General features: G+C 43.2%; 1 protein-coding gene across 2 annotated transcripts in view; it reads right to left on the bottom strand.

Moving 5' to 3' along the window:
* Positions 1 to 1734: 1734 nt before the first annotated feature.
* The window catches only part of PGM1 (phosphoglucomutase 1), a 62646-nt gene continuing 41441 nt past the window's right edge, over positions 1735 to 22939 (bottom strand). For both annotated transcript variants that reach the window (XM_029948720.1, XM_029948719.1), the window contains exons 7-11: positions 21165 to 21280; positions 11174 to 11309; positions 7722 to 7905; positions 4818 to 4952; positions 1735 to 2376 (exon numbers count right to left, since the gene is read on the bottom strand). In XM_029948720.1, coding sequence (XP_029804580.1) covers positions 2287 to 2376; positions 4818 to 4952; positions 7722 to 7905; positions 11174 to 11309; positions 21165 to 21280 — 661 coding nt within the window. In that variant the 3' untranslated portion in view covers positions 1735 to 2286. The remainder of the gene's footprint in view (positions 2377 to 4817; positions 4953 to 7721; positions 7906 to 11173; positions 11310 to 21164; positions 21281 to 22939) is intronic.

Raw genomic sequence — 22939 nt, forward strand, 5'->3', positions numbered from 1 at the left:
TAATGTCTTGCTTGCAGGGTTACTGGAAAGCTTGTAGCCCAACTCTGAAACTGAATAGGTGCTTAGAAAACCCAGATTCTAACATCAGGTATTGGCTACACAATGCGTAAGGCATTTATCCTGTAGAGTCTTCTATTTGTGCTGGATTTCGTTCCCTTCTCTAGTCTCATGGACAGCTGGAGGGCAGCCACCGTGTGTCACACATTCCTCCCTTCCCATGGCATCTCACACTCAATGTGGGTCAATACATATTTCCTGGCTGACCGATATACCCAAGTATCAAGATCCCAGGGCCAAAAGGAGGGTGGAGACAACAATAGCAAAACGAACTTTCTGGCACCTAATGCTCACGGTATGACCCTTTAAAAAACAAAATACAGGGGCATTTGTGCAAATGCAGAAACCTTTCTTTCACCTGTTAGAAGGAGCCAGTCAATAAAAGGGGAAAAACAAAGTACTGGCACACCGGACAAGGCTGAGCTATATGGATTGGGGGCATGTCACCACCATCCAGCAGTGTGACACTGGGCAAGTTACTAGACTTCATCTGTAAAATGGGGCTATCCAGAGCACCTACCTCACAGAGTGACTAGAAGCCTGTAAACAGTATATGGAAAACACTCAGAATAATGCTTGGCATTTGTCCGATAAATATTCCTCTTCCTCTCCTCTAGGTGAAAGCTCAGTTCCATTTGCTGGGCTAGACCTCCTTGTTAAATGGCCACACTGCAAATCTCACCCCAGATGGAGACCCTGTCACCTGGAGTCCACTCTGAGTGGGGGAGGGGTGCAGAGCTGGGCTGCCTCTCTGGAATAGTCTGTAAGGCAAGGTGACTTGGCAGAAATGCCCTGCAAACCACAAATGCATCACAGGTATTAGTGTGACAATTCTTGTTTTTCTGATACTTTATACTCTAGAAACAATAGTATAAGCACAATCCTAGTTCCCACTTGCTTGACCACTTTCCATGAACTCGATAAAGTGCCCACTGCTTTTCCCAGGTCTGCTCACGGAATGTTCTCAATGACCCTATAAAGTTGGAACTGTTTTCATCTCAATTTTTTTCTATAATTTTTTTTAAGTAGGCTCCATACCCAACATGTGGCTTGAACTTATGACCCTGAGATCAAGAGTTGCAGCTCTACCAGCTGAGCCAGCCAGGCGCCCCTTCATCCTAATTTTAAAGATATGGAGAGTGGTATTCAAAAGTGACTCAAAATCTGAAGGGGGATTCAAACTCAGGTCTGCTGGCTCCCAAGCCTATGCTTTTTTAACTATGACATTATACTCGTGGATTGAATACGTGTGTTTTAAGATAAGGAACATGCCGATGGGCTCAAGATATCCGTCAAATGCCAGTAATCCTGCTCTCGTGTTCTGAGAGTCCCACCTCTGTCCCCTCTGTAGGCACGACAGCATCTCAACACCACAAAGCACATGGCAGGGCTTTGCTATCTAAGATCCCCTGAAAATCTCGCTTTCCCTCATCCAGATTAACCAGGTCAAGTTTACTTTATCCATTTTTGATGGGGCCAGGGCTCAGTTGACCCTGCTAAGATCTGAAATTCCAGTTTTTGAGCACCAGGATTTTAAACCTAGCACACAGAAGATTTTGTCTTCCAGCTAGCACATCAAAAAAAAATACAATACCTTCCTTTAAAAAAAAAATCTATTATCTTTCTGAAACTGATAGAGCATTTTGCTGTTAAGAAACAAAAAAAGACATCGAGAAATAGTAGCTTATTTTGCTTTAATATCCCAAAACATTTGTGTGACCGGGACTATGCTGCAAAACAAGGCAGAAATCTGTAGACAAGTACGTCTCACTCTGAGGAAAGAACTGATTGGAGAGAAGGCATCAGAAATTGCATTTTGCTGGGTCACATGTAAACAGTTAATGGGGGAAGGATTCACCGAAGAGAACAGAACCTGCACTGTCATTTCACGGGTACATCCTAAGGATGAGAAATGGCCTCGCTGGCTGATGCTCACCTCTATCTCATACCTTAGTAAACAGAGGCTGGTGCCAGGGAGACAAATACCCACATAGCAGCAGGGCCTAAGGGCATGAAAAGGAGGTGGCATTAGCATAGCCCCTGGGTCCTCTTTCCCTCTGTCTCACAGATGGCAGTGTCGCACCAATGTGTCATTCATCAACAACTGGTTAGTGGAAAAAACGAATCCTAAAAAGCCTGGGTGAATACGTTTTGTTTCTGTCCATGTTCTTCAATCAGATGACTTGGAGGGTCCGGGGTGGAGGGACGTACCGCATCTGGCCTCTCTTCTTAGGTGATAACGGTGGGCGCAGTGCGTCCCGTCCTTTCTTGGAGTTGGGACACTTTCAGAGCAATGGAAATAAGGGGGGCCAGCATGACCTGAGGGAGACACAAGGAGAATTTGTTCCATTTCTTTCTCTAGACACAGATTCATAGCTCCAGCCCTCAGATTGCCTCCAAGACCCACACATCTGACAGCCTACTCCCACTTCCCAAAGGCTCCTCAACTCTGCAAGGCTAAAACACAGCGATGTGTCCTTCCCCTAAAACCTGCTTCTGGCCTCCCTATCTCAGCAACTCAACACCACAGTCCACCAAATAAAGCTAATGAACAGGGAAGAGTTACTCTTGACCCCTTCTTCTACCACATTCTCCAATCTACCAGCAAGCCTATGTGATTTTTACCTTCTAAGTATCTTTCAATGGCGACCATTTCTCTCCATCTCTCCCAGGGCCACGGATCTTTCTAAATCAATGCTCTCTTTCTTACCTGGAAAAATGATACTTCTGCTTCCATTTCTGCATCCTCTAACTTATTTCCCAAACTGTACCCAAAGAGATCTTTTTGAAATGCAACAACACTACCCCCCGACATCTACCTCTCACTTGTGGGGGGCAGCAGGGGGGAGAGAATTCTACTGTTACAGAATAATATAAATATACATATTTTATGAATATGTTTATAAACATAAATATTATTTAATACATTTTAAATGAGGAAAAAACTAGCTAAACTGCCCATTTTACAGATGAGGAAACTGATATCCAAAAAGATGAGGTGATTTAACTAAATGACTCAAGAGAAGAACCAAGAGTAGTTCATTTCCTACTGCCTACTATTGCCTTCCTTCATCTTAATCTCTAGCAACTCATTATTGCTGGGTGAAAGCCATAGAAGCAACAGAAGCAACTCGACATGCTGACCACACCACGTGCCACTCCCCCGGGGCTCCCACAGTCCCGGAAAGCATTCAGGCTGATGCCGAGCAGCTCCAGAGTCAGGGAAGGCATCTCCTAGCTAGAACAGCGCTACACCCAAGTACCATGAGCACCTTACACCCTTCAGAGCCTCCCACCTCCCTCCCCACATCCCTCCCGCCTCCTGGAGACTATGGTTCAAAGAAACTAATCTTTCATTCATTCTTTGTATCGACCATGTGTCAGGTATTAAGACAAAGAAAACAATTTCCCTCTTCCTTTCCTTTTGCTCTGTTATTCTGTGGGTCTACAATGCAGTCACCATTGCCTTTGGTTTAAGTTTTAGGGATACCTACAGAACAACAGAGATCTGGCAGTGAGGGAAACTGGAGTCTGGCCACTGTAAAATGTAAAAGTGAAGCATCCTCTCACCTCCCTCCTTTTGTAATAACAACAGCTGTCAGAGACACTCTCTCAAAAGCTGATCCTACGTGCCAGGCACAGTGTTCAGAATTCTGCATCGCTCGTCTCCTTAAGTCTCTATAATAACCCTATGGGGCAGGTAGGATTCTACCAGGAAAGCGAAACTCAGAGCACTGGAATGACTTGCCCACAGACACATAGCTACTCAGGCGGCAGGAACTGAATTTAAAATAAGATCTTTCTAACTGCAAAACTTATGCTCAAAGCCTCTATGCCAAGGTTTTCCAAATGAGCTTCCTAGGATTTCAATTAGGTGTTAGAGGGGAAAAGGCTCTGTGGAAAAATAAGCACAGTGAGATGCCACTTGAGCCGTTGTCTTCACCGTAAGTTTTCTCAGAGCCCTTAAGGCACACTGTGTATTATGTGAGGAAGGGGTTAATGTACCACAACACTCCCTAAAAATTTTGGCTCTGGAACTCTGGTTGGGGGAGCATTTGTCAAGACCAGTGCGTGAGGAACATACGAGGCGAAAGTCCCCTGTGTGCCAATGGTCCCCCCTTGGCTCCTCCGCTTGGGTGGCTGTCCTCCAAGTTCTCTGTCCCATCCCTGACCCCAGAGTCCCTCCTAACTCCAACATACTTCTGGAGATTCTTCATGTAGGGCTGGGAGCCCAAACCACCAGGCTGCAAGTCTGCAGACTCTTCTATAAAGACCTTTATTTCTGGGTCATGAAACTGTCTGCCCCACCACCTAGCATGTGCTCTGCCAGAATAGGCAATCAGACCAAGCAGACTGGCTAATGACCAGTGACAGACCAGAACACTGAAGGAGGGGCTGATCTGAAGATTAGTTGTCCCGAATCTGCTGCTTACCAGGCATGTAACCCTGTTAACTGCCGCTTAACCTTCTTCTGCTTGTTTCTTTATCTGCAGTGGGGGTGATAATAGAGTACCTCATCTAAGACTTAAATGAGTCAATCCAGTTGGGTAATGGGTTTAGAACAGAGCATGGCCAATAGAAAGTACACAGATAATTGTTAGCTAGGACTGTTGTTATGACGTACTGCAGGAGACATGGAGAGAAGTGAGCACACGTGTTTGGCCATTTGAGAAATGGGCTGTGATGACACAGACTCAGTGCAACGACTATCATTCCTTCCAGCAGAAAGAACTGGCCAGGGCACAAGGCTTGGGCATTACCTGGGGGTCCTGGTAGATCTTGGCAATGTCCTTCTCATAGCTGTCGATGTACAGCCGGACGGTGGCCCCTGCACTCCCAGTGCCGCTCAGTCGAAAGATGATGCGAGAACCATCAGCAAAAATGAGCCGCAAGCCCTGGAGAGGAAAAGCAGAGATGTCATCCCCACTTGCTGGAAGGGAAATTGAAGGCTGGCAAATTACAAGGGTTTCATTTTGAAGATCTAATTTCACCCATACGTGATCAATTGGAGGATTAGAGTCTTGATAAATGGCAGCAGTTAAGCCCCATGAGTCTGCTTTGGTCAGCCTGTCACTGCATCCAGCCAAAGGGGACTGAGCTCACAGTGGGGGTGGGGGAGGAGAAGCATTCCCAGGGTCAGGTGGGAGATCTGACCCGGGGCGCGGGCGTGCTCGATGACACAGGCCTGCCCTCCCACCTCTCCCCACTTCCCTGTAATTTATGGACTAATCATTCCAGTTTGAAGCCTGATAAATAAGTAAACAAATAAGCCACTAGATGCAGAAATCTGATCCCCAGATCAGGAGGAAAACATGGACAGAATGGGCTGAAACCAGAGTAGATGAGATTCCAGAGAGATGAGAGGAAGAACTCTTTGCAAAACACTGATGGAGAACCTCAAAGAGAGAACATGAGGAGGCCGCATGCCCCAGATGGGAGAAGCTGGCTATTCCCAACCTATCAAGCGGGATCCTATGACCAATCTCCCCACCCATGATCGAGGACTCAAAGCCAGGTCCATGTTGGCGCCATGCCAGACCCATGCCCCTGACCCCCTGCTGCCTTCTTCCCCCCACACCCCTCACGCCGGCAGCATCTCTCGTCCTCAGTAATTTTCTTGCTTCAGTGGACCTCAGGTTGAAGACTCTAGGTAGATACTCTGCAGTGAGAGGCAGGAAGGTTTGGCAAGACAGTTATCTGAGAACTCTCTAGTCTTTGTGAGCCTGTCATCCTCCCATACCAAGAAGAACTTCTCCCATAAAGCCGAAGACCAACCAGAAGGGAAGACACTGCTCCTCACCTGCTATCGGTCACCAAACCCCCTTGAGGGTTTGATTGTGCCACCCAGCAGTGAGGACAGCAGATGAAATGCACACAGTACATTCCTGACTCCATCATCATGGAGTTAACTCCCATTTACCGTATCTTGCTTTCCAGAAACATCCCGGGTTGGTCTCCCTCTCTCAGAGCTTCAATGTGAAGCTTCTAAATTCTTTTCACTTGATGGCAGATGCTGTATCTACTCCACAAGATTCTCTCTCCTACCCGGTCTTTCAGCTAAATGCCCTGACTTTTCGATTCTAGAACGCGAAGCTGCCGAGTTCTTCTGCACAGAATGCAGAGAGCCCCGCACGTGCGCTCATGCTGACACCCTTCAGCTCCCCTCCTCCCTCCTCGCAGATGCTGGGTGCACAGCAGAGTTGGGGTTCACTTTCCCTAAATGCCCGCTTTCTCTCTGAAGGCTTCTCTACAAAAACTTCTGCTCTGCTCTGCCATCCCCTGGGCCCCACCCTCCCCCTTCCCATACCCATTCCCTACTCCACCCCGGGCCTCTCTTTATTATCTCGGATATCACTTACAACCATCCATATGGACCCAGAGTTCCCACAGCGGCTGAAAAGGCACCAGAAAGAAAGCCCCCTGTGCTTGTATTTTGAGGATGGGAGACTCCTGCACTGCACTGAGGGCTGCAGTGACCACGCTCCATCCACTCATCCACTACCTGCTCCCCAGAGAGGCACTAAATTAATCTTGCACTCCATCTCCTTCAAACCTGTCAGATGCCTTTAAGAAGGACCAGGCCAACAATGTGGGTCTGTTAAGAAACAGCAAACTTGATAGGACACTTGAGTGGCTCTGTCAGTTGAGTGCCCAACTTCGGCTCAGGTCATGATCTCACATACAGTTCATGGGTTTGAGACCCACATCAGGCTCTGTGCTGACAGCTCAGAGCCTGGAGCCTGCTTCTGATTCTGTGTGTCCCTCTCTCTCTGCCCCTCCCCTGCTCATGATCTGTTTCTCTCTGTCTCTCAAAAATAAATACGTGTTTAAAAATTTTTTTAATTAAAAAAAAAAAGAAACAGCAAACTGGAGAGCTGCAACAAAATGTTCACCTACTTCTTTATTATCTCTGCTTCTCAAATATTAGTGGTGAGTCCATCCTGTGACAACAGCAGAACCACAGGAAACAGGACCCCAGGACCTGGGTGTTTGTGAGACACCTGGAGAAGGGCTGGCCTAGCCTGCAGCCTGGGGTCCCTGGCACCCACTGAGGGAAACCCTAACAGCTCTGTCTCCATCCAGACAGGGTCCAGGCTCTCAACTGTGATTGTCTCGCTACGCGCTGCTGTGTTGTTAGGGTTGGCTGCATGTCACGTGCTACGGGTAGTAACAGTTAACATTTCTAAGTCTGGAATGCCTCATCATTTTTTTTTTCCTTCTTTTTCTAGAAATCAGAACATACCAGAAGAATGTCTATGATGACACTCTTACAGCTGGCCTTCTGCTATAATCTCTCGGGAGAAGAAAGGAGATTGACATCTACGACAGGTTTTCACCTTTCCACCTCTAGGTTCTAGAGCTCCTTTCTGCACACGCATTCAACACAACACCTTGTGCAGGATTCTGGAGGCTGTAAAAATCCCTCTGGAGCTGAGGCTAAGAATCCTAGGAGGAGGGCAGAGGTGAATGCCTAGAACCAGGGCAAAACCCATTTCCCTACCAGTATATTTGCAAGCTGTGTGCAACCCAGCAGAAAACTGGCAACCATAGAAAAACAAGGCAGCAAAGGAGAAATACTCAAGTGGCTTTTTTCCTTTTTCTCTTAAGATTTCAGAGACGAGGCTCTGAGGCCTCTCTCCCAATTCACATAAATCTGTTCCTACCTGATTCCTTGAAACGCTTCCATCCACTGGGTCACTGTATTCAAAGTTGTCAATTTTCTCCACAGTGTAAACTTTATCACCCATTGAGAACTGTTTCCCCACGAAGGAGCGATCGGATATAAGAGCGTCTAAGTCTTTCATCATTTTGTTGGCGCCCTCAGCCTCCACCTCCTCATAATCATACCTGCAAGAAGTCACAAAGGTGGGGCTCTGGGCTGACTTCAGATCATACCGGGGTAGATTACTATTTTCTTCATCATTTGTTTGGCGGTCTCCTCCAAACCACCTAACTTCAGAAGAAGCTGGCAAAAGGCCCACCTTATCCGTCTCTGGGGAGGGAGCAGGTCAGGGATGAAAGGAAGGCTTTGCAGGATTTCAGGAAAGGGTTAGGAGCTTCTGAATAAGCAGAAAACTCCCATCTTGGCTTTTCTACAGAATAAGCTCTCAGAAGCTTCAAAGAAAGGCTTTTGAGAGATTCTATCTAACCTTTAATCACCACATCCTGAGGAGGTAGAATTAAATGCAATGTTATTTCTAGAGAAGTCTGCAGCAAGGAGCATATGACTCAAGCACTTCCCTTCCAAAAACTCCTAGAGCCTCTTTAGGATAAATGCTGAGGCAGCTCCCCGTCTGGGACCTGCCTGAGGCTGCTGAGATTTTGGCCAAGGAGAGTTCCAGTCTCCACAGCAGCTTCCGAACGCAAGGCCAAGTTTTCACTGACCAGATGGAAGGAGCCAAACCCTAACTCTTTACATCTGAAACACCTCTGTCCTTTCAGTGAAGGTGGATTCTGCTCCAAAGTGCTTTGGCTTCATCCTCACAGAGGAGGCCTGGTGTGGACACAAAAGGGTCAAAGAAAAAAAAATCACAAAAGAAATTCTTTAACTGTTATGATTACTCCAAGAATTGTTCTGGATTTCTTTCTTATGAAGTTAAAGACTCTTACAGGTGGATTTTCTTGACCTAGTGGCACACGCCCCCTTGAGTTATTTTTTAGAGGCTCAAGATAGCAGAGTCTATATTTATTTGTGATAGCGAAACAAATTATGATATGTGTAAGACGACACCTCTGAGACATGAGGAATACTGGGGAATTAAGGCCAACCTGTTCTGGCTCCAGGATTCTACGAATCAAGGACAAGAGTCCCCTTAATCCTGAAGTCAGCTCTTTCCTCTAGTTAAAATGATAAACAGCAAGAAATTACACCCAGGTGTTTGTGCTTTGCATCTGTGACCTTTGGGCATTTGCGGGAAGTGTTTTATAAATCCTAGGCACAGAGGGGTATAAAGGAAAGAATCTGGGCTTTGGCCATAGAGCGGGCTAGGAGTCTAGCCTCTGTCGGTTCCTAACGTGCAGCTATGGGCAGGTTGCTTCGTCTCTCAGACCCTCAGCTGTCTTATCAAGAACTGCTTTGAGGCTGACATGAAGGTGCATGCTGAGGTGCACTTCTTTTAAATAAAGGACGGTACAGTAGGGTCTTAGTTAACCATAAATGCAGGTTCTAGGGATTTTATTTGAAATACTTATTAAGCAATTATTTGACATGGATAAAAATATGTTAAAATGGTTTTTAGATGGAGACTTTTAACTGATTCAAGAGTGACCCCTTCCTTCTCCAAACAAACACTCCTAACTGTATTCCACCCTGGCTACTGTTCACTTGTTAACTCATTCACGTTAACGCATTCATTTACTTATTCAAAGAATATTTACAAGGGGGGCCTGGGTGGCTCAGGTGGTTAAGTGTCCGACTTTGGCTCAGGTCATGATCTTGCAGTTCATGGGTTTGAGCCCTGCGCCAGGCTCTGTGCTGACAGCCCAGAGCCTGGAGCCTGCTTTGGATTCTGTGTCTCCCTCTCTCTCTGCCTCTACCCTGCTCGCACTCTCTCTCTCTCAAAAATAAATAAACATAAAAAAAAATTCAAAGCATATTTACAGTGTCACTACGAGTGAGGTGGTTCGTGATACCATGAAGCACAAAAACAGAGATGGTCCCGCCTTTGTGACACTCCAGGCTCTAGAGAGTTCATGACTGCTGTTCTGAATTACCAGGTTTTTCTGGTTCTTAGAAAGTAGAGATTCTTGCCTTGGTTCCCAAGGTACTGTTCCAGTACCATGTGACAGTTAGTACTTCTACCCTCCTCAAAAGAATAACTTTAGGAAGACAGCAATGAACAAAGTTGACAAAGGGATTCTGATTAAGGAGGCTGAATTGCTTGAGGTTAAATTCTTAGTGACTGACTATCCAGAGATCATGGATGATTCAATCTGTGATACACTTTTTAAATTCTCTAATTTAACTTACCTATTTTATAGAAAAGGCAATTGAGGTCCAAAGAAATTACATCTATGCATTTCTTACAATGCAGATAAACTTTTCATCTACTCTTCTTTTTCTCTTATTTCCTTTCCAGGAATAATTTTATTAGATTTTTACACTTATCAGGGGAAAGGCAATTGGGAATTAGTGAAAAGCACTACTCAAAAAAATTAATGCTTTTTAAAAATAGAAGTGTGCATGGCAAAGAGGAATTACTAAGTATTTGAAGTGTTTTGTTCACTGCTGAATCCCCAGTGCCTGGAGGAAAGTAGGTACACAGTCAATATTTATTGAATCAATGAAAGAAGTATTGACAAGTATGCAGCCTTTGGGGACCTATTTTAACGAGTCTGAAAAGTTGATTTAGACTAAGCATAATTGTTTCCATAATTTCAGGAAAAAAATGTCCATATTTTGAGTGCCCCAGAGTTTATAAAACACTCTGACTCCTATTTCATTTAATCTACTCAAGGGCAGGCTGTCATTTCCATTTCTACAAATGAGAGAAATGAGTACAGTTTTCTGTGAGAGAGAGGTTAAATGACTTCCCAGTGCACTAAGGGGCAGAAATAAAATTCTAATCCATTCTTTGGAATTCAAATTCAACACAATTATCATGTCCACCTTCAGGCATATAGAAAATTTTTTTAATTTTTAAAAAATTTTTAAAACTTTTGAGAGAGAGAGAGAGCATTCATGAGTGGGGGAGATGGGCAAAGGGGGAGAGAGAGAATCTTAAACAGGCTCCACACTCACCACAGAGCCCTACACAGGGCTTGATCCTATTACACTGGAATCATGACCTGAGCCAAAATCAAGAGTCAGATGTTCAACCATCTGAGCCAACCAGGCACCCTAAACCTTCAGGGACATTTAAGAGGCTTACAAAACATTTATTCTTTTGTATATGTTAACTAAGTTTTTTAAGTCTCATTCTTTATGGCTAATATAAAAGATGCAATTTCTTTGGACCTTGATTGAATTATTTTAAAATCCTTCAATTTGCAGAGGCTGGATGAACTAGGGTTTTATTATCACTTGAGACAGGAAAGGATTTGTACACATGAGGATTCTCTCTTCCTACTTCCCTTCCCTACCCTACCTCCATAGTCCAGCCAGGCTGTGACTTACCTGGTGAAGAAATTCCGGCCATACTTTTGCCAGTGATCTTTGAGAATGTCCTCCACACTCTGTTTGCGGGTGGCTAGAATGGAGAGCCAAGCAAGGACTGCCCAGAGTCCATCCTTTTCACGGATATGGTCAGAACCTGGTGGGGGAGACAGCAAACAGCTGTAGAAATGTGATTTCTCTAAAACATTTGGGGATGAACTCAATAATAAACATGTAGACCCAATCAAAAGATTCATACAACTTTACTGAGGAACTTGAATACATATTGAACTTGAATACATACTGAACAAAGCAACATAATATTGAAAAGAAGTTGATGCTTCACAAAGTAATTTAGATAGTTCCAGCAAGTGCCAATAAATATGTCAGTCAAATAATCTGGTAGAACTTGATATATCATTTATAAAGTATGAATGTGAGCAAAAAAACCCAAAATAAATCTTAAGCCAATAATGGAAAACCATGACCATTATAAATACTCAATAATTAAAAGTCTGAAAGCTTAATGGAACAAAAGAGAGTATCTAGAAAGAGACCCATATACATATGTGACTTGAATATATGATAAAGGTGTCATTTCAAGTCTGCAGGAAAAGAATGCATTACCTTTTTAAATAGTATTTAGGTAACTAAAGAGTTGGGGGAAAATTGATGGGCTTTCCCCCTATAAAACAGTATACCAAAAAGCTTTCCAAATGGATTAGATATTCAAGTACAAAATTTGAAAAGTTTTAGGGGCTACTGGGTGGCTCAGTCAGATGAGTGGCCAATTCTTGGTTTCAGCTCAGGTCTTGGGATTGAGCTCCACACTGCACATGAAGCCAGCTTAAGATTCTCTCTCCCTTCCTCTGCCCCTCTTCCCCACCCGTGCTCTCTCTCAAAAAAATCTGAAAACCTTTAAATCCTAGAAGATATATATAAATAAAAGATATATAGGGGTGCCTGAGTGACTCAGTCAGTTAAACATCCAACTTCGGCTCAGGTCATGATCTCACGGTTCATGGGTTCCAGCCCCGCATCAGGTTCTGGGCTGACAGCTCAGAGCCGGGAGCCTGTTTCAGATTCTGTGTCTCCCTCTCTTTCTGCCCCACCCCTGCTCGTGCTCTGTCTCTCTCTGTTGCAAAAATAAATAAATTATTTTAAAAATATTTTAAAAAATAAATAAAAGATATATAGAGATATAGATATAATATAAACATATGATATAAAATATATTAAAATATTTTTTTAAGTCTTAGGGATGTTAAATACAGGTAAATTCAGAATTCATAAAGGAAAAAAAAATCTATGTGTTTGTCTACTAAAAATTACCATTTCAGGGGCACGTGGGTGGCTCAGTCAGTTAAGTGTCCAACTCTCGATTTCGGCAAAGCCCTGTGTAGGGTTTTGCAGTGACAGCCCAGAGCCTCCTTGGGAGTCTCTCTCCCTCTCTCTCTGACCCTCCCCAGCTCGTGTGTGTGTATGTGTGTGTGTGTGTGTGTGTGTGTGTGTGCATGCATGCATGCTCCCTTCCTCTCTAAATAAATAAATACATGTTTTTAAAGTTACCATTTCTATCAGCAAAATCACTATAGATAAAAGAGGCCATTGGCAAACTTAAAAAAATACATTTGCAATATAAAATAGATGTTTAATATATTCAACATAGAAATATATATGTATTAATAGGAAAAAGATAAAACCTCAATAGAAATATAGGCCAAGGATATAAACAGTTCACCAAAGAATAAATAGAGGTACCCAACCACAGAAGAAGCTAGCATTTTTTTAAAAAAACAAATTAAAGTTAAAACCACAATGAGAAACTGCTACTTGACTGACAAATGGCCACTGATTTTAAAATGAGAACACCTAACGTCAGGGAGGTTTAAGGGAAACCTGTACCCTGTAGCATGGGGCTACAGGGGAAGTGTAATCTTCTGGACAGCAATTTGGCAAAAGGTATCAAAGCCTTAAAAATGGACCTACTTGTAAACCCAGCAACTCCAATCTAGAACATCTTTCTTTAACCAACAGAGATCTGGTTAAATCAACTGTGGCACATCTGTCCCCTTCTAAGGTACTTGCTAAAATCTTTCTGAAACCAACAAGTTGTTTTCTCGGCATGTGCTCTGGAGAGGTTTTCCAAGAGCCTGATGCGGGACACAAGTCTCCTTTTTAGCCCTTAACTTTAACTTCCTTATTCTAAAACAAACCAAAACTAAACCAAACCAAAAAAACACCACTCACAGACCAATATTAAGTGCTACTTTCTGATTCCTGAATAGGACTCAATCCTTCTCTGATGGTGCTTTGCATATTACCATGCCTTGAATTCTTTATGTGCTTGTCTGCCCTTCTTGACTTCCCACTGAGTCTTATTCTTCTTAGAAAGGGAAAGCATCTCACAATGTTAACTATGGAGTAGGCATGAATATCCTTCCCCTTTTCATCCTTTTAGATTCAACCCAAATGTCCTCTCTTCCCAGCTTCCCTAGGCAGTTATGAGCTACCTTCTCTTCTCCTATCGTGACCCGCTCAAAAACACACTCCTTAATAAATGAGCCTTTCACGTACTTTTTCTGTATATCTTAGAGACATCTCTTATTTATCCTTATAACTAAGTCTGGTGACTGGCACAGCACAGGAAATAGGTAAATAACTGCGAAGGGGTGCATGAATGAGTTAATGAATCAATCTACTCCAATACTTTCTCCTTTTGGTTCATAAAAACCCACAACTTTTTTTTTTTTCAAAAGATCTTCTCTTCAACAAGATATCACTTTTAGAAACAATAGTTCTCAGAACCTGGATGCCGACAAAACCGGAGATACTAGGCAATACTTGTAGCGCTTTATGTAACAAATGTTTGGTTTACCTAATTTTATTATCTATGGACTGTTATTCGCCTGGATCGCTATTGCAATCCACAGATTAGCTCTCTGGCCCTCACAGCGTTTGCAAATGATGTTAGAGCAATAGCTCACCCTGAGCAGCAAGATTTTGGCAGCTTCCCCTATATATTGAGAATTCATGACAAGAGTATACAGCTTTGGAATTATTTGTCTGTGCTCCCAGGGGTATTTTTCTTCCTTCCTTCCTTTTTCTTATTCATATTTATTTATTTATTTAGGCTAGATTGAAAGCATAGGGTTTGTTTGTGCTTTTCCTGCTCTAAGTAAAGAAAATCTAAAAATCTTACCCAACTCTGACCAAGTTATTTGGAGATAACTAAATCACACACCTACTATTATCAACAAAATATCTGCCTTGGAGAACATACACAATTATTCTATTCCATTTGCATGCTCTCTAGTCTTTCTGGAAAGTCTGACTACTCTTACTAAGCACATTTATGTAATCAAAAAAAGTCTAGGTAACTCTATGGGGCGCCTGGGGGGCTCAGTAAGTTAAGTGTCCAACGTTGGCTCAGGTCATGATTTTGTAGTTCGTGTATTTGAGCCCCGCATTGGGCTCTGTGCTGACAGCTCAGAGCCTGGAGCCTGCTTTGGATTCTGTGTCTCCCTCTCTCTCTGCCCCTCGCTTGCTCATGTTCTGTCTGTCTCTCTCTCTCAAAAATAAATGCATGTTAAAAAATTTTTTTCTTTTAATACATAACTCTAGGTAATTCTAATGCTCAGAAAGTATGGGCACATTCATTTTCCTTAGGGTTCTAATGAATGATGACAAGCTCTAGTGGAAAAAACCCCACAGTGGTGTGTGGGTGGGTGTGCGGTGGGTATGTTTTTAAAGCTGCTGCTTTTGTAGCCATGGAGGTTATACTTCAAAGGAAAATGCTTTATATTTAAGAGTCACAGGGCGCCTGGGTGGCTCAGTTGGTTAAGCATCCAGCTTCGGCTCAGGTCATGATCCCACAGTTCGTGGGTTCGAGCCCCGCACCAGGCTCTGTGCTGACAGCTAGCTTAGAGCCTGGAGCCTGCTTCAGATTGTGTCTCCCTCTCTCTCTGACCCTCCTACTCGCTCGCACTGTCTCTCTCTGTCTCTCAAAAAAATAAACAAAATAACATTAAAAAAAAATAAGAGTCACAAAACCAGAATCTGAAACACTGTTATTTATTAGCTGTTTGAATTTGGACAAGCCACATAACATATCTGAGCCTCCATTTCTTTGGACATGAGGATAACCTCACCTTTCTCACACAACTTTCTCACACAGTAAAGTAAGACTTTACTATGATGGAACTATATAAATAAATGCAAAATACCATATGGATAAGGGAAAAATAAAAAACTTTTGGGGAAAATGAATGCTTTCCACTACCTTACTAAGATTTCAAAAATAATGTCCCTTAACTATACATATTAGTGAAGAAAATGGAATAGAACCCAAAATGCTTTTTTCTCTGGGCAGTGGAATCACAGTGGTTTTTCTCTTCTTCCTTATCTAACTTTCCTATTATGAATGTGAGTTACTGGTATCATTTCTCTCAATTTAAAAATAGTAAATAAAGCCAAACTCACACAACTGTGAGAAAAGGGAAACACCACCAGCCAGCACCACTAGTCCTCGCTGACACAAAAGCAGTGGTGGGCTTTGCACAGGGTCTCTTTTTATCTGGTCCAGCTCAGAGACAATGGAGTGCATGGGAATTCTGCCCCTTCAGCATCTTCCAACACCTGTCACTTGACTTTGGCCTAATCAGCACCTTGTGATAAGTGTAAACTCAGCTCAGTCAGAGCATACTCCGGGTTTCAGCCAAGAAAAATGTCAACCCCTGCTGAGAGAGCCAAAAGCCAACAGTTTAGGGATTAGGTTCCATCTACCAGTATAGGCATCTCCGAAGTGCTGGGCTCCTGCCTCTGCCAGGAGACGGGTCTGAGGATAGGGAAGGAGCAAATGAAAAAGAGCTACATGGAGTTGTCTGAAAACACTTGCATCTGTCTGTTATGTCTCTCTGTCCATCTTTATCTCCCCTTTGGTCTTCTAAACATGCTATTTTCTCTGCCTGAAAATTTCCACTCCATACCTACCTATTAGCTTGGCTAACATCTCCTGCAATGACTTTCAACCTCACCCCAAATCAGGGCCCTTCTTGTTGCCCTTCATGCTCGCCCCTAGTCTATCTGACCTTGTCTGTTCTTATCCCACCTAGACCATGAGTTGTACACAGCCAGCTCTCAGTAAGGCTTTGCCCAAAGAATGGTCAGACCCCTGCTGACTGGCTGGCAGGTTCAGCAGACCTGCTCCATCTTGTCCTCTTTGGCTTTTGTTGCACAAAGGAATTTACTCTGAAAGGACAGGTACGCTGCTCAGGAAGCCTTTTCTGGATGACTCGGGCCTTTGGGGGCTCTCTCCCAGCAGCTCCCAGACTTTCCATTTAGCAAGTAACCCTGTTCTGCCTTGGGACTGTCCCTGGAAATGTTTCCTTTGGGGGGATATAGTAAGTGCCTGACGGGCAGGAACTGTGGCTTCACCCAAACTCCATTTTATACTCAACAAATATGAATCAGTGCCTATCATGTTCTAAGTACACAGGAAAATACCAAGATGAACAAGATATGTTACCTGCCCTCATATGAAGCACAGGTATACAGGTAATAGTGTAACTGAGTTCCTTATAATTGGGGTATCAGTCTAGTTTTAGTCAGTTTGCCAGTTTTCTATCTGGCGAATCTCCAGAGATGGGATGTTCTAACCTTCCCATGGGGACTTCACCTACAGGAAAATATACCCAAGAGCCATGCAAGTTAGAATATGCAGAGAACCAGACAGGAAACCTAACCTCCCACACCACAGGTTGGTGCCCCGACTAAAAGCTCCCAGGCCACCTTGTACTTCAACTCTGATCACTCTACATACTTGTAATTACCGGGCCAGCGTCTGACTTCCTTCCCCAAAGGCAGACTTTGCAGAGCCCTGTACAAGGTCATGCTCAGCATTGTGCCCCCTTAGCCTAACTCAGTATCTGGGTCACAATCAAAGATCAATAAACATTTGAGGAGTGAGTTGATGAAAAGAAACACAGATATGAAAACTTCTCATAAGATACTGAAATTAAAAGAAATTTGCAAAGTATTCATGCTGCACTTCTAGTTACCATTCCCATAGGACGCATCATTGCTAGAACCTTTTAAAGATGAAATAGTGCTCACTTCTAGACCTGGCCAGATCGTAATTTACTGGCATGTTTCCTTGTGATGCCAGGTTCATCTTCAGCTGGCTTCCTATGCTTTCCCAAGCCCCCCATTTTCCTGAGGAGGAGTTTCAAAAGCAGTGACATTTTATTCTATTCGGTGACCTTACTTTCTATTTCCTTCCAGTTTCTGAACAAGTTCAAGGTGGGACAGAACTGACAATGTTGCCCTCTGCCACTGTGTATAAACGTGTATATCATCATCCGTAGTTAGGGAGCAAAATAACTTTGCACCACGAGATTAACCAACAACAGTAAGTTGATGCTGTCTACCTATGGTGCCCATTTCGGAGGCTATTTATCCCCGGTATTTGTAATGCTGATGTCGGAGGACGTGGTCTAACTTCTGTGGCTCTGATAATCGCGTGAAACCGCTGCTGTTTCTGCACCATGGACAGGCTAACGTATGCTTGGTAACGTTAGTAATATTATGGCTTGTGCTCTCAAGTGCTGGCGGCTTGTTTTATTTGGTGAACCAGTTCTTCTGAACTCCTTTGTGCCTCTTGGCAAGCAAGCTTCTTTTCCTTTATAACAGCTCATCTGTTCTCACAAAGACCTTGGGTCCCCGACTCTGGACTATGGAGCGAGAATAGTCTTAAGTCCCCACAGGAGTGACAGACTGCTTCTAGAGGTAGGGTGAGGATTCTCCACTGAGGTGGCTGTTTGAGCAGAAGGGAACCGACTGCCAATTATGATTCCAGCAACACAGAGGAAATCACATCAGATGGCTTTTAGAGTGTTTAAAGTCTTTTCATGTTCAACCCCAGGATTCTGTTTGTCTAAATGGAGGATGCCAAGTGAATAGTGTGCTCACTCACTCATTTATTCAACAAATGTTTGCTGAGCACCTATTCTCTGCTGGCCTTTATAGGAGGCTCTGGGGATATGATGGAGAATAAGACAGACATGATTCCTGTCTGAGGAACTTACAGTCCAGTGGAGCCTAGGTATTAATCAAGTAATTATAATCGTGAATAATTTTAAAAGTTACAGCTGTAATATGTGCACCAAAGGAGAAGTGTGTGGTGCCATGAGAGTCAAAAAGAAGGGGATGTGACCCACAGTGGAAGGTTAGGGAGGCTTTCCTACGACATTGCCTCTGCTCTCACCTGGAAAAATACAGAAATAAATGACCCTCTACTCAACAGAGCTACAGAATTTAAATATGGTAAAGCTTGTAAAATCACTAATGTCTGCCCTGAGAAACTCTGTAAAGAAACTGCTGGAAGCATTCACCAGCAAGGGACTAGCAGGTGGAAATTAACTCCTCTACAAACAAGGAGATCAGAAGTTCAGTTAAATAATTTCAGCTGCCACTCATTCACAGCAGTGGAGACCCACAGCGCTGCAGCTCGGTTTTTAAAATGTTTATCTCAGAAACATTACAATTTTCTTTATTTCAAAGAGAAACACAGTTTGTAGATTATTTTCATGATGCATTCTCTTTTTGCATAAAAAGGATATCAAAGGGAAGATTAAAATCACGGTTGGCCCTTAGCATTTGAATGGGTTAATAAATAAATAGGAACAAACTTTAGCAAGAAGTAACTTAAGTCTAAAGTTCGTGTTCAAAGAAATCAATCCCTCAAAGGTAACATGAAGGACGAATTTCCTTGCCAAATTCTCCTGAGTAGACATTTATAGGGGTTTAATGATCTACATTACATGAGCTAAACAGTATTATGAAATAACCTGAAAGCTAACATAAATGAAACTCATTAAAAAAAAAAAAAAAGGCCAGGGCCCAGTTCTCTAGAAATAATCATCCTAGTCTAGTCTTTGTCAGGTAGGTCACACATGGATCTGGGCTCAGTTCTGGACATGATCTAAGAGAGGTGCTGGTGAACTTGAAAGCATCTAGAAGCTGATGCTGGGTATAAAAACCAGGGGAAGTGAGGAACAACCAGAGGAACTGAGGATGGTGGCTTGGGGAGGAAAAGACCAGCAAGCTGCCTTCCAGTACGTGAATCCCTGTCACGTGAGAACAGCCACTCGTGCTCTGCGGTCTCCAGGTTTGTTCCCGGCCAGTCTACATCAGGGATTCCTACGTGGCTCCAGGGCTCAGACCTATCTTGCCCAGCGCTTCCCACATGGGTCTGTGGGTCAAGACGTTACTGGATATACCACCAAAGGAAAAAAAGAGAGAGAGAGAGAGAGAGAGACAGAAAGACAGAGATGCAGCTAACTATGTTTAGGTAAAACTGTACAAACAAGATTCCTAATAGCAGAATGTTTTGGAATCCTCAAATGCTAATATCATTGACATTATGGACACAGCTGTATTCCAAGTTTTCCAATCCCTGCTGAACTCAGAACCCTCTCATGAAATTAGTAAACTTGCACACACCCCAACACCCTAGGAAACCTTGTTCTAAACTTTTTTCCCTTTCACAATGCTCAACACTGATATAGGTACAAGGGGTTAGGAAGCCAAAGGTTAAGACGTGGTCCCTGCCTTCAAAGACAGCTTAACCATAAAGAAGAATGACTGAAAGCAAGCCTGCACTTGATAGCATTGGCGAATTTCACAGAGTAAGACCACCTCACAGGTTCATGGGCATTCATCTGGTGTCCCATGGAGTAACATGGCATTGTCCATATTTTATGAAGTAGGAAAAGACGAGGCCAGTGGCTTTGATTTCTCTGACCAAAGATGGAGAACACTGGGAAACCACCGGTCTTCTCTGTGGGTGGCTGTTCAACTCCAAGACTCTTCCATCTTTCTCAATACCCTCCAATTCTATCAAGTCAATTCATTACCAAGAAGCATTACCACTCCCTCAAGGTTATTAAATTTCTTAGAACTTTGTAAATAGGTGTCTCAAATTTACCAGCTCATTCTATCCACTTACCCCAGGACTTTCAGGAAAAGAAACAAAATCAGCATTCTATTCTCTTTAACTCAGTATGAATTGCAACTCAATTACAAGGCTTATAGAATGCCAGATTTTGATTTTTGTTTTGTTTTGGGACTGAAGGGCCAAGAAGATTAGTCCTTTTGCTTCATAATTTTGCATAAAGAGACGAAGAGGAGAAGAAATGCAGCCAGTAAGTACCCTGCAACCTGTTTGGAGATCAACACTTAGAAAAGGCCACAGGCCTGAAAGCATGATTAGAAAGGTGAGAAGCCTTCTAGGGAGGCTGGATGAGGTAGTAGGGAAGGTCATGAAAGTGGGACTGCAGGGTAATGTTTGGACAGACAGACAGGAGGAGGGGGAACACGGAAAGTGGGGTCTGCAGGTCCTGAAACACCTCCCAGCCCACCACACTCCCCTTTATCAACATACGACAATTTATGCAGACACCCTCATGGACAAGGACATATTTTTAATTTCTTGATCACCTAGCAACTTAGTTCCACCCTAATGACCTCCCCTCATTTAACCTTAATAAATCATAACTTGTTGCTATAGAAAACTTGGGCCCACTAAAAAGAAAGATGTAATGCCATGCTGAAACCTCCTCTTACAGAAAGACAAAAAACTGACTCACTGCACCGTATTTCTTCCCAGAAATGAAAACATTTATAAAAGTTTCCTTGACCACGGAGGGAAGAAACGCATGTTTATCACTCTGTTTAATCTCTACAGACGCAGTGGCCATGCTGCCGGGGAGGCCACCAAACTTCCTGTCTCGGTGGATGTGATCTTCTGAAAGTAAAATTAGCCTTCCTCAGCTAAGCACACTCACTGCTTTTCCAATGTGTACACTTCACCAGGGTTGTTATAAATAAATTGCATCTTGATTGAGGACACATCAGCAACCGTTGCTATTTCAGTCGTGCCTGCGCAAGGCTGCGCTTTCCCTGCAAGCAGTGTTTACAGGGAAGAAAATGGTAGCACAGGGCCTGCACTTACCAGTCCCGAAGCTCTCCTCCCCACAAAGGGACAGTTTGCTTGCATCCATCAAATTCCCAAAAAACTTCCAGCCAGTTGGGGTCTCATACAAAGCGATCTTTGTAGCATTAGCCACCCTTCAAAGGCATGAAATCAAAGTTACATCTCAGCAGGACTGTTAGCTTAGCCATGTGAGGGATGGAAAATAGCAAGCGTTATTGTAATCAAGGGCCCCATTTAGCATTGCTCAGAGGTACACATAATTCTAAGATTGGTGGAAAATCGTAGGAGAAAACTTGTGCACAATGGGCTATTATACATGGAGTCAGAGAAGCGGGTAACAGAGGAAGGAGAAAGAATTAATTCAGGTCACTGAGTTTAATATTTTAAAAGACGCAACAGTGGCAAAACGTGCAAGGCTATTTTGTAGGCTATTTAAAACCAACATGTTTTGGATAGAGACTGTATCTATACCCATTCCATACAGAACTAAAGAATGATGTTTTGATGCACAAAGATTCACAGAACTATAGGATATTGGGTTTAGAGAATCACTACTTTATAGAAAAGGAAACAGGGTCTAGGATGTTATGTGACCAGCCCAAGGTCACACAGCCAGGATGACCAATGGCCTGCTATCCAGGTGCCCTGTCGGTGCTCCTTTCATTTCTCCTGAAGGCCCAGAAAGGAAAGGGTCCAGTGGGTCTCCCGTTTGTAGGGACTTCCCCACACTGCTCCTTGGTCCCCCGTCCCTCCCAACACATTTTTACTCCTATATATCTGTAGACTAGTTAAAGCCTTTAAGTGACCTTTTTTTTTAAAAGATCCCTTTCTCTCTGAAAAGGAAGCCTAATCTACATTTCATTCACTGTTTTAGTATTTCTGCCTTCCAGAATGCTTACCTTATTGCTAGCAAGGCAATGTCATGTCTAGATTCTAACATCTGAGGAAAATTAAATCCATATTTTGAAAGTGGAAGTACAATAAATCTTTATGTGAGTAATGAGATATTTCCATTGTGGTTCTATATGTGGATTATCAATTTTTTCTGAAAATTAGAATTAAGCTGCTCTTGGATGACACAGATGTGATTTCAGGACCTGCTAGTCTAATTACAACAGTGTGGCCGAAACCAGCTCACAACTTCAGATGCAGGGTGTGGAGGTAGAAGCACCAGGCTCTAACTCTAGCTCTGATTTAGCTGTGGGGTCCTCGACAAGACAGTGAACCTCTCTGACCTTTGGGTTCCTCTTCTTCACGGTAAGGAATGCTGTGGCTCTGTGTAGACTAGAAACCACTCCAGGAAATTAGTTATTACCTTCTTCTTAGCTGAAAGGAAGTCAGCACGAATTCTGTAACACACACACACACACACACACACACACACACACACACACACACACACACACAGTGGGAAACTGCTCCATGGGCCAGCTGGGCCAATTAGGAGCCAAGGTTCTGGGTTCAAATCCTCACTCAGCCATTTACTAGCTAGGTGACCTTGGGCAAGTTCCTTAACTTCATTGTCCTTTTGTTTTCCCACTTATAATGTGAAGCTATAGATAAAACTGACCTCATGAGATTGTTCTGAGAATGAAATGACTTAAAACATAAAATACTTAGTGTCTCACACAAAGCAATGTCCAATAAATATTAATTATCACTATAAAACCTAGATATATCCATTCTGCTTTCTTTTCTGACCTTGACCTTTTATTCATTCACTCATTCCTTACCCATTCATTCCACAAAAAATTTGCTGGGCACCTAACATGTTCCAATTAACATTCTTCCTA

The sequence above is a fragment of the Suricata suricatta genome, chromosome 8, assembly GCF_006229205.1.
Source record: "Suricata suricatta isolate VVHF042 chromosome 8, meerkat_22Aug2017_6uvM2_HiC, whole genome shotgun sequence".
Lineage (NCBI taxonomy): Eukaryota > Metazoa > Chordata > Mammalia > Carnivora > Herpestidae > Suricata > Suricata suricatta.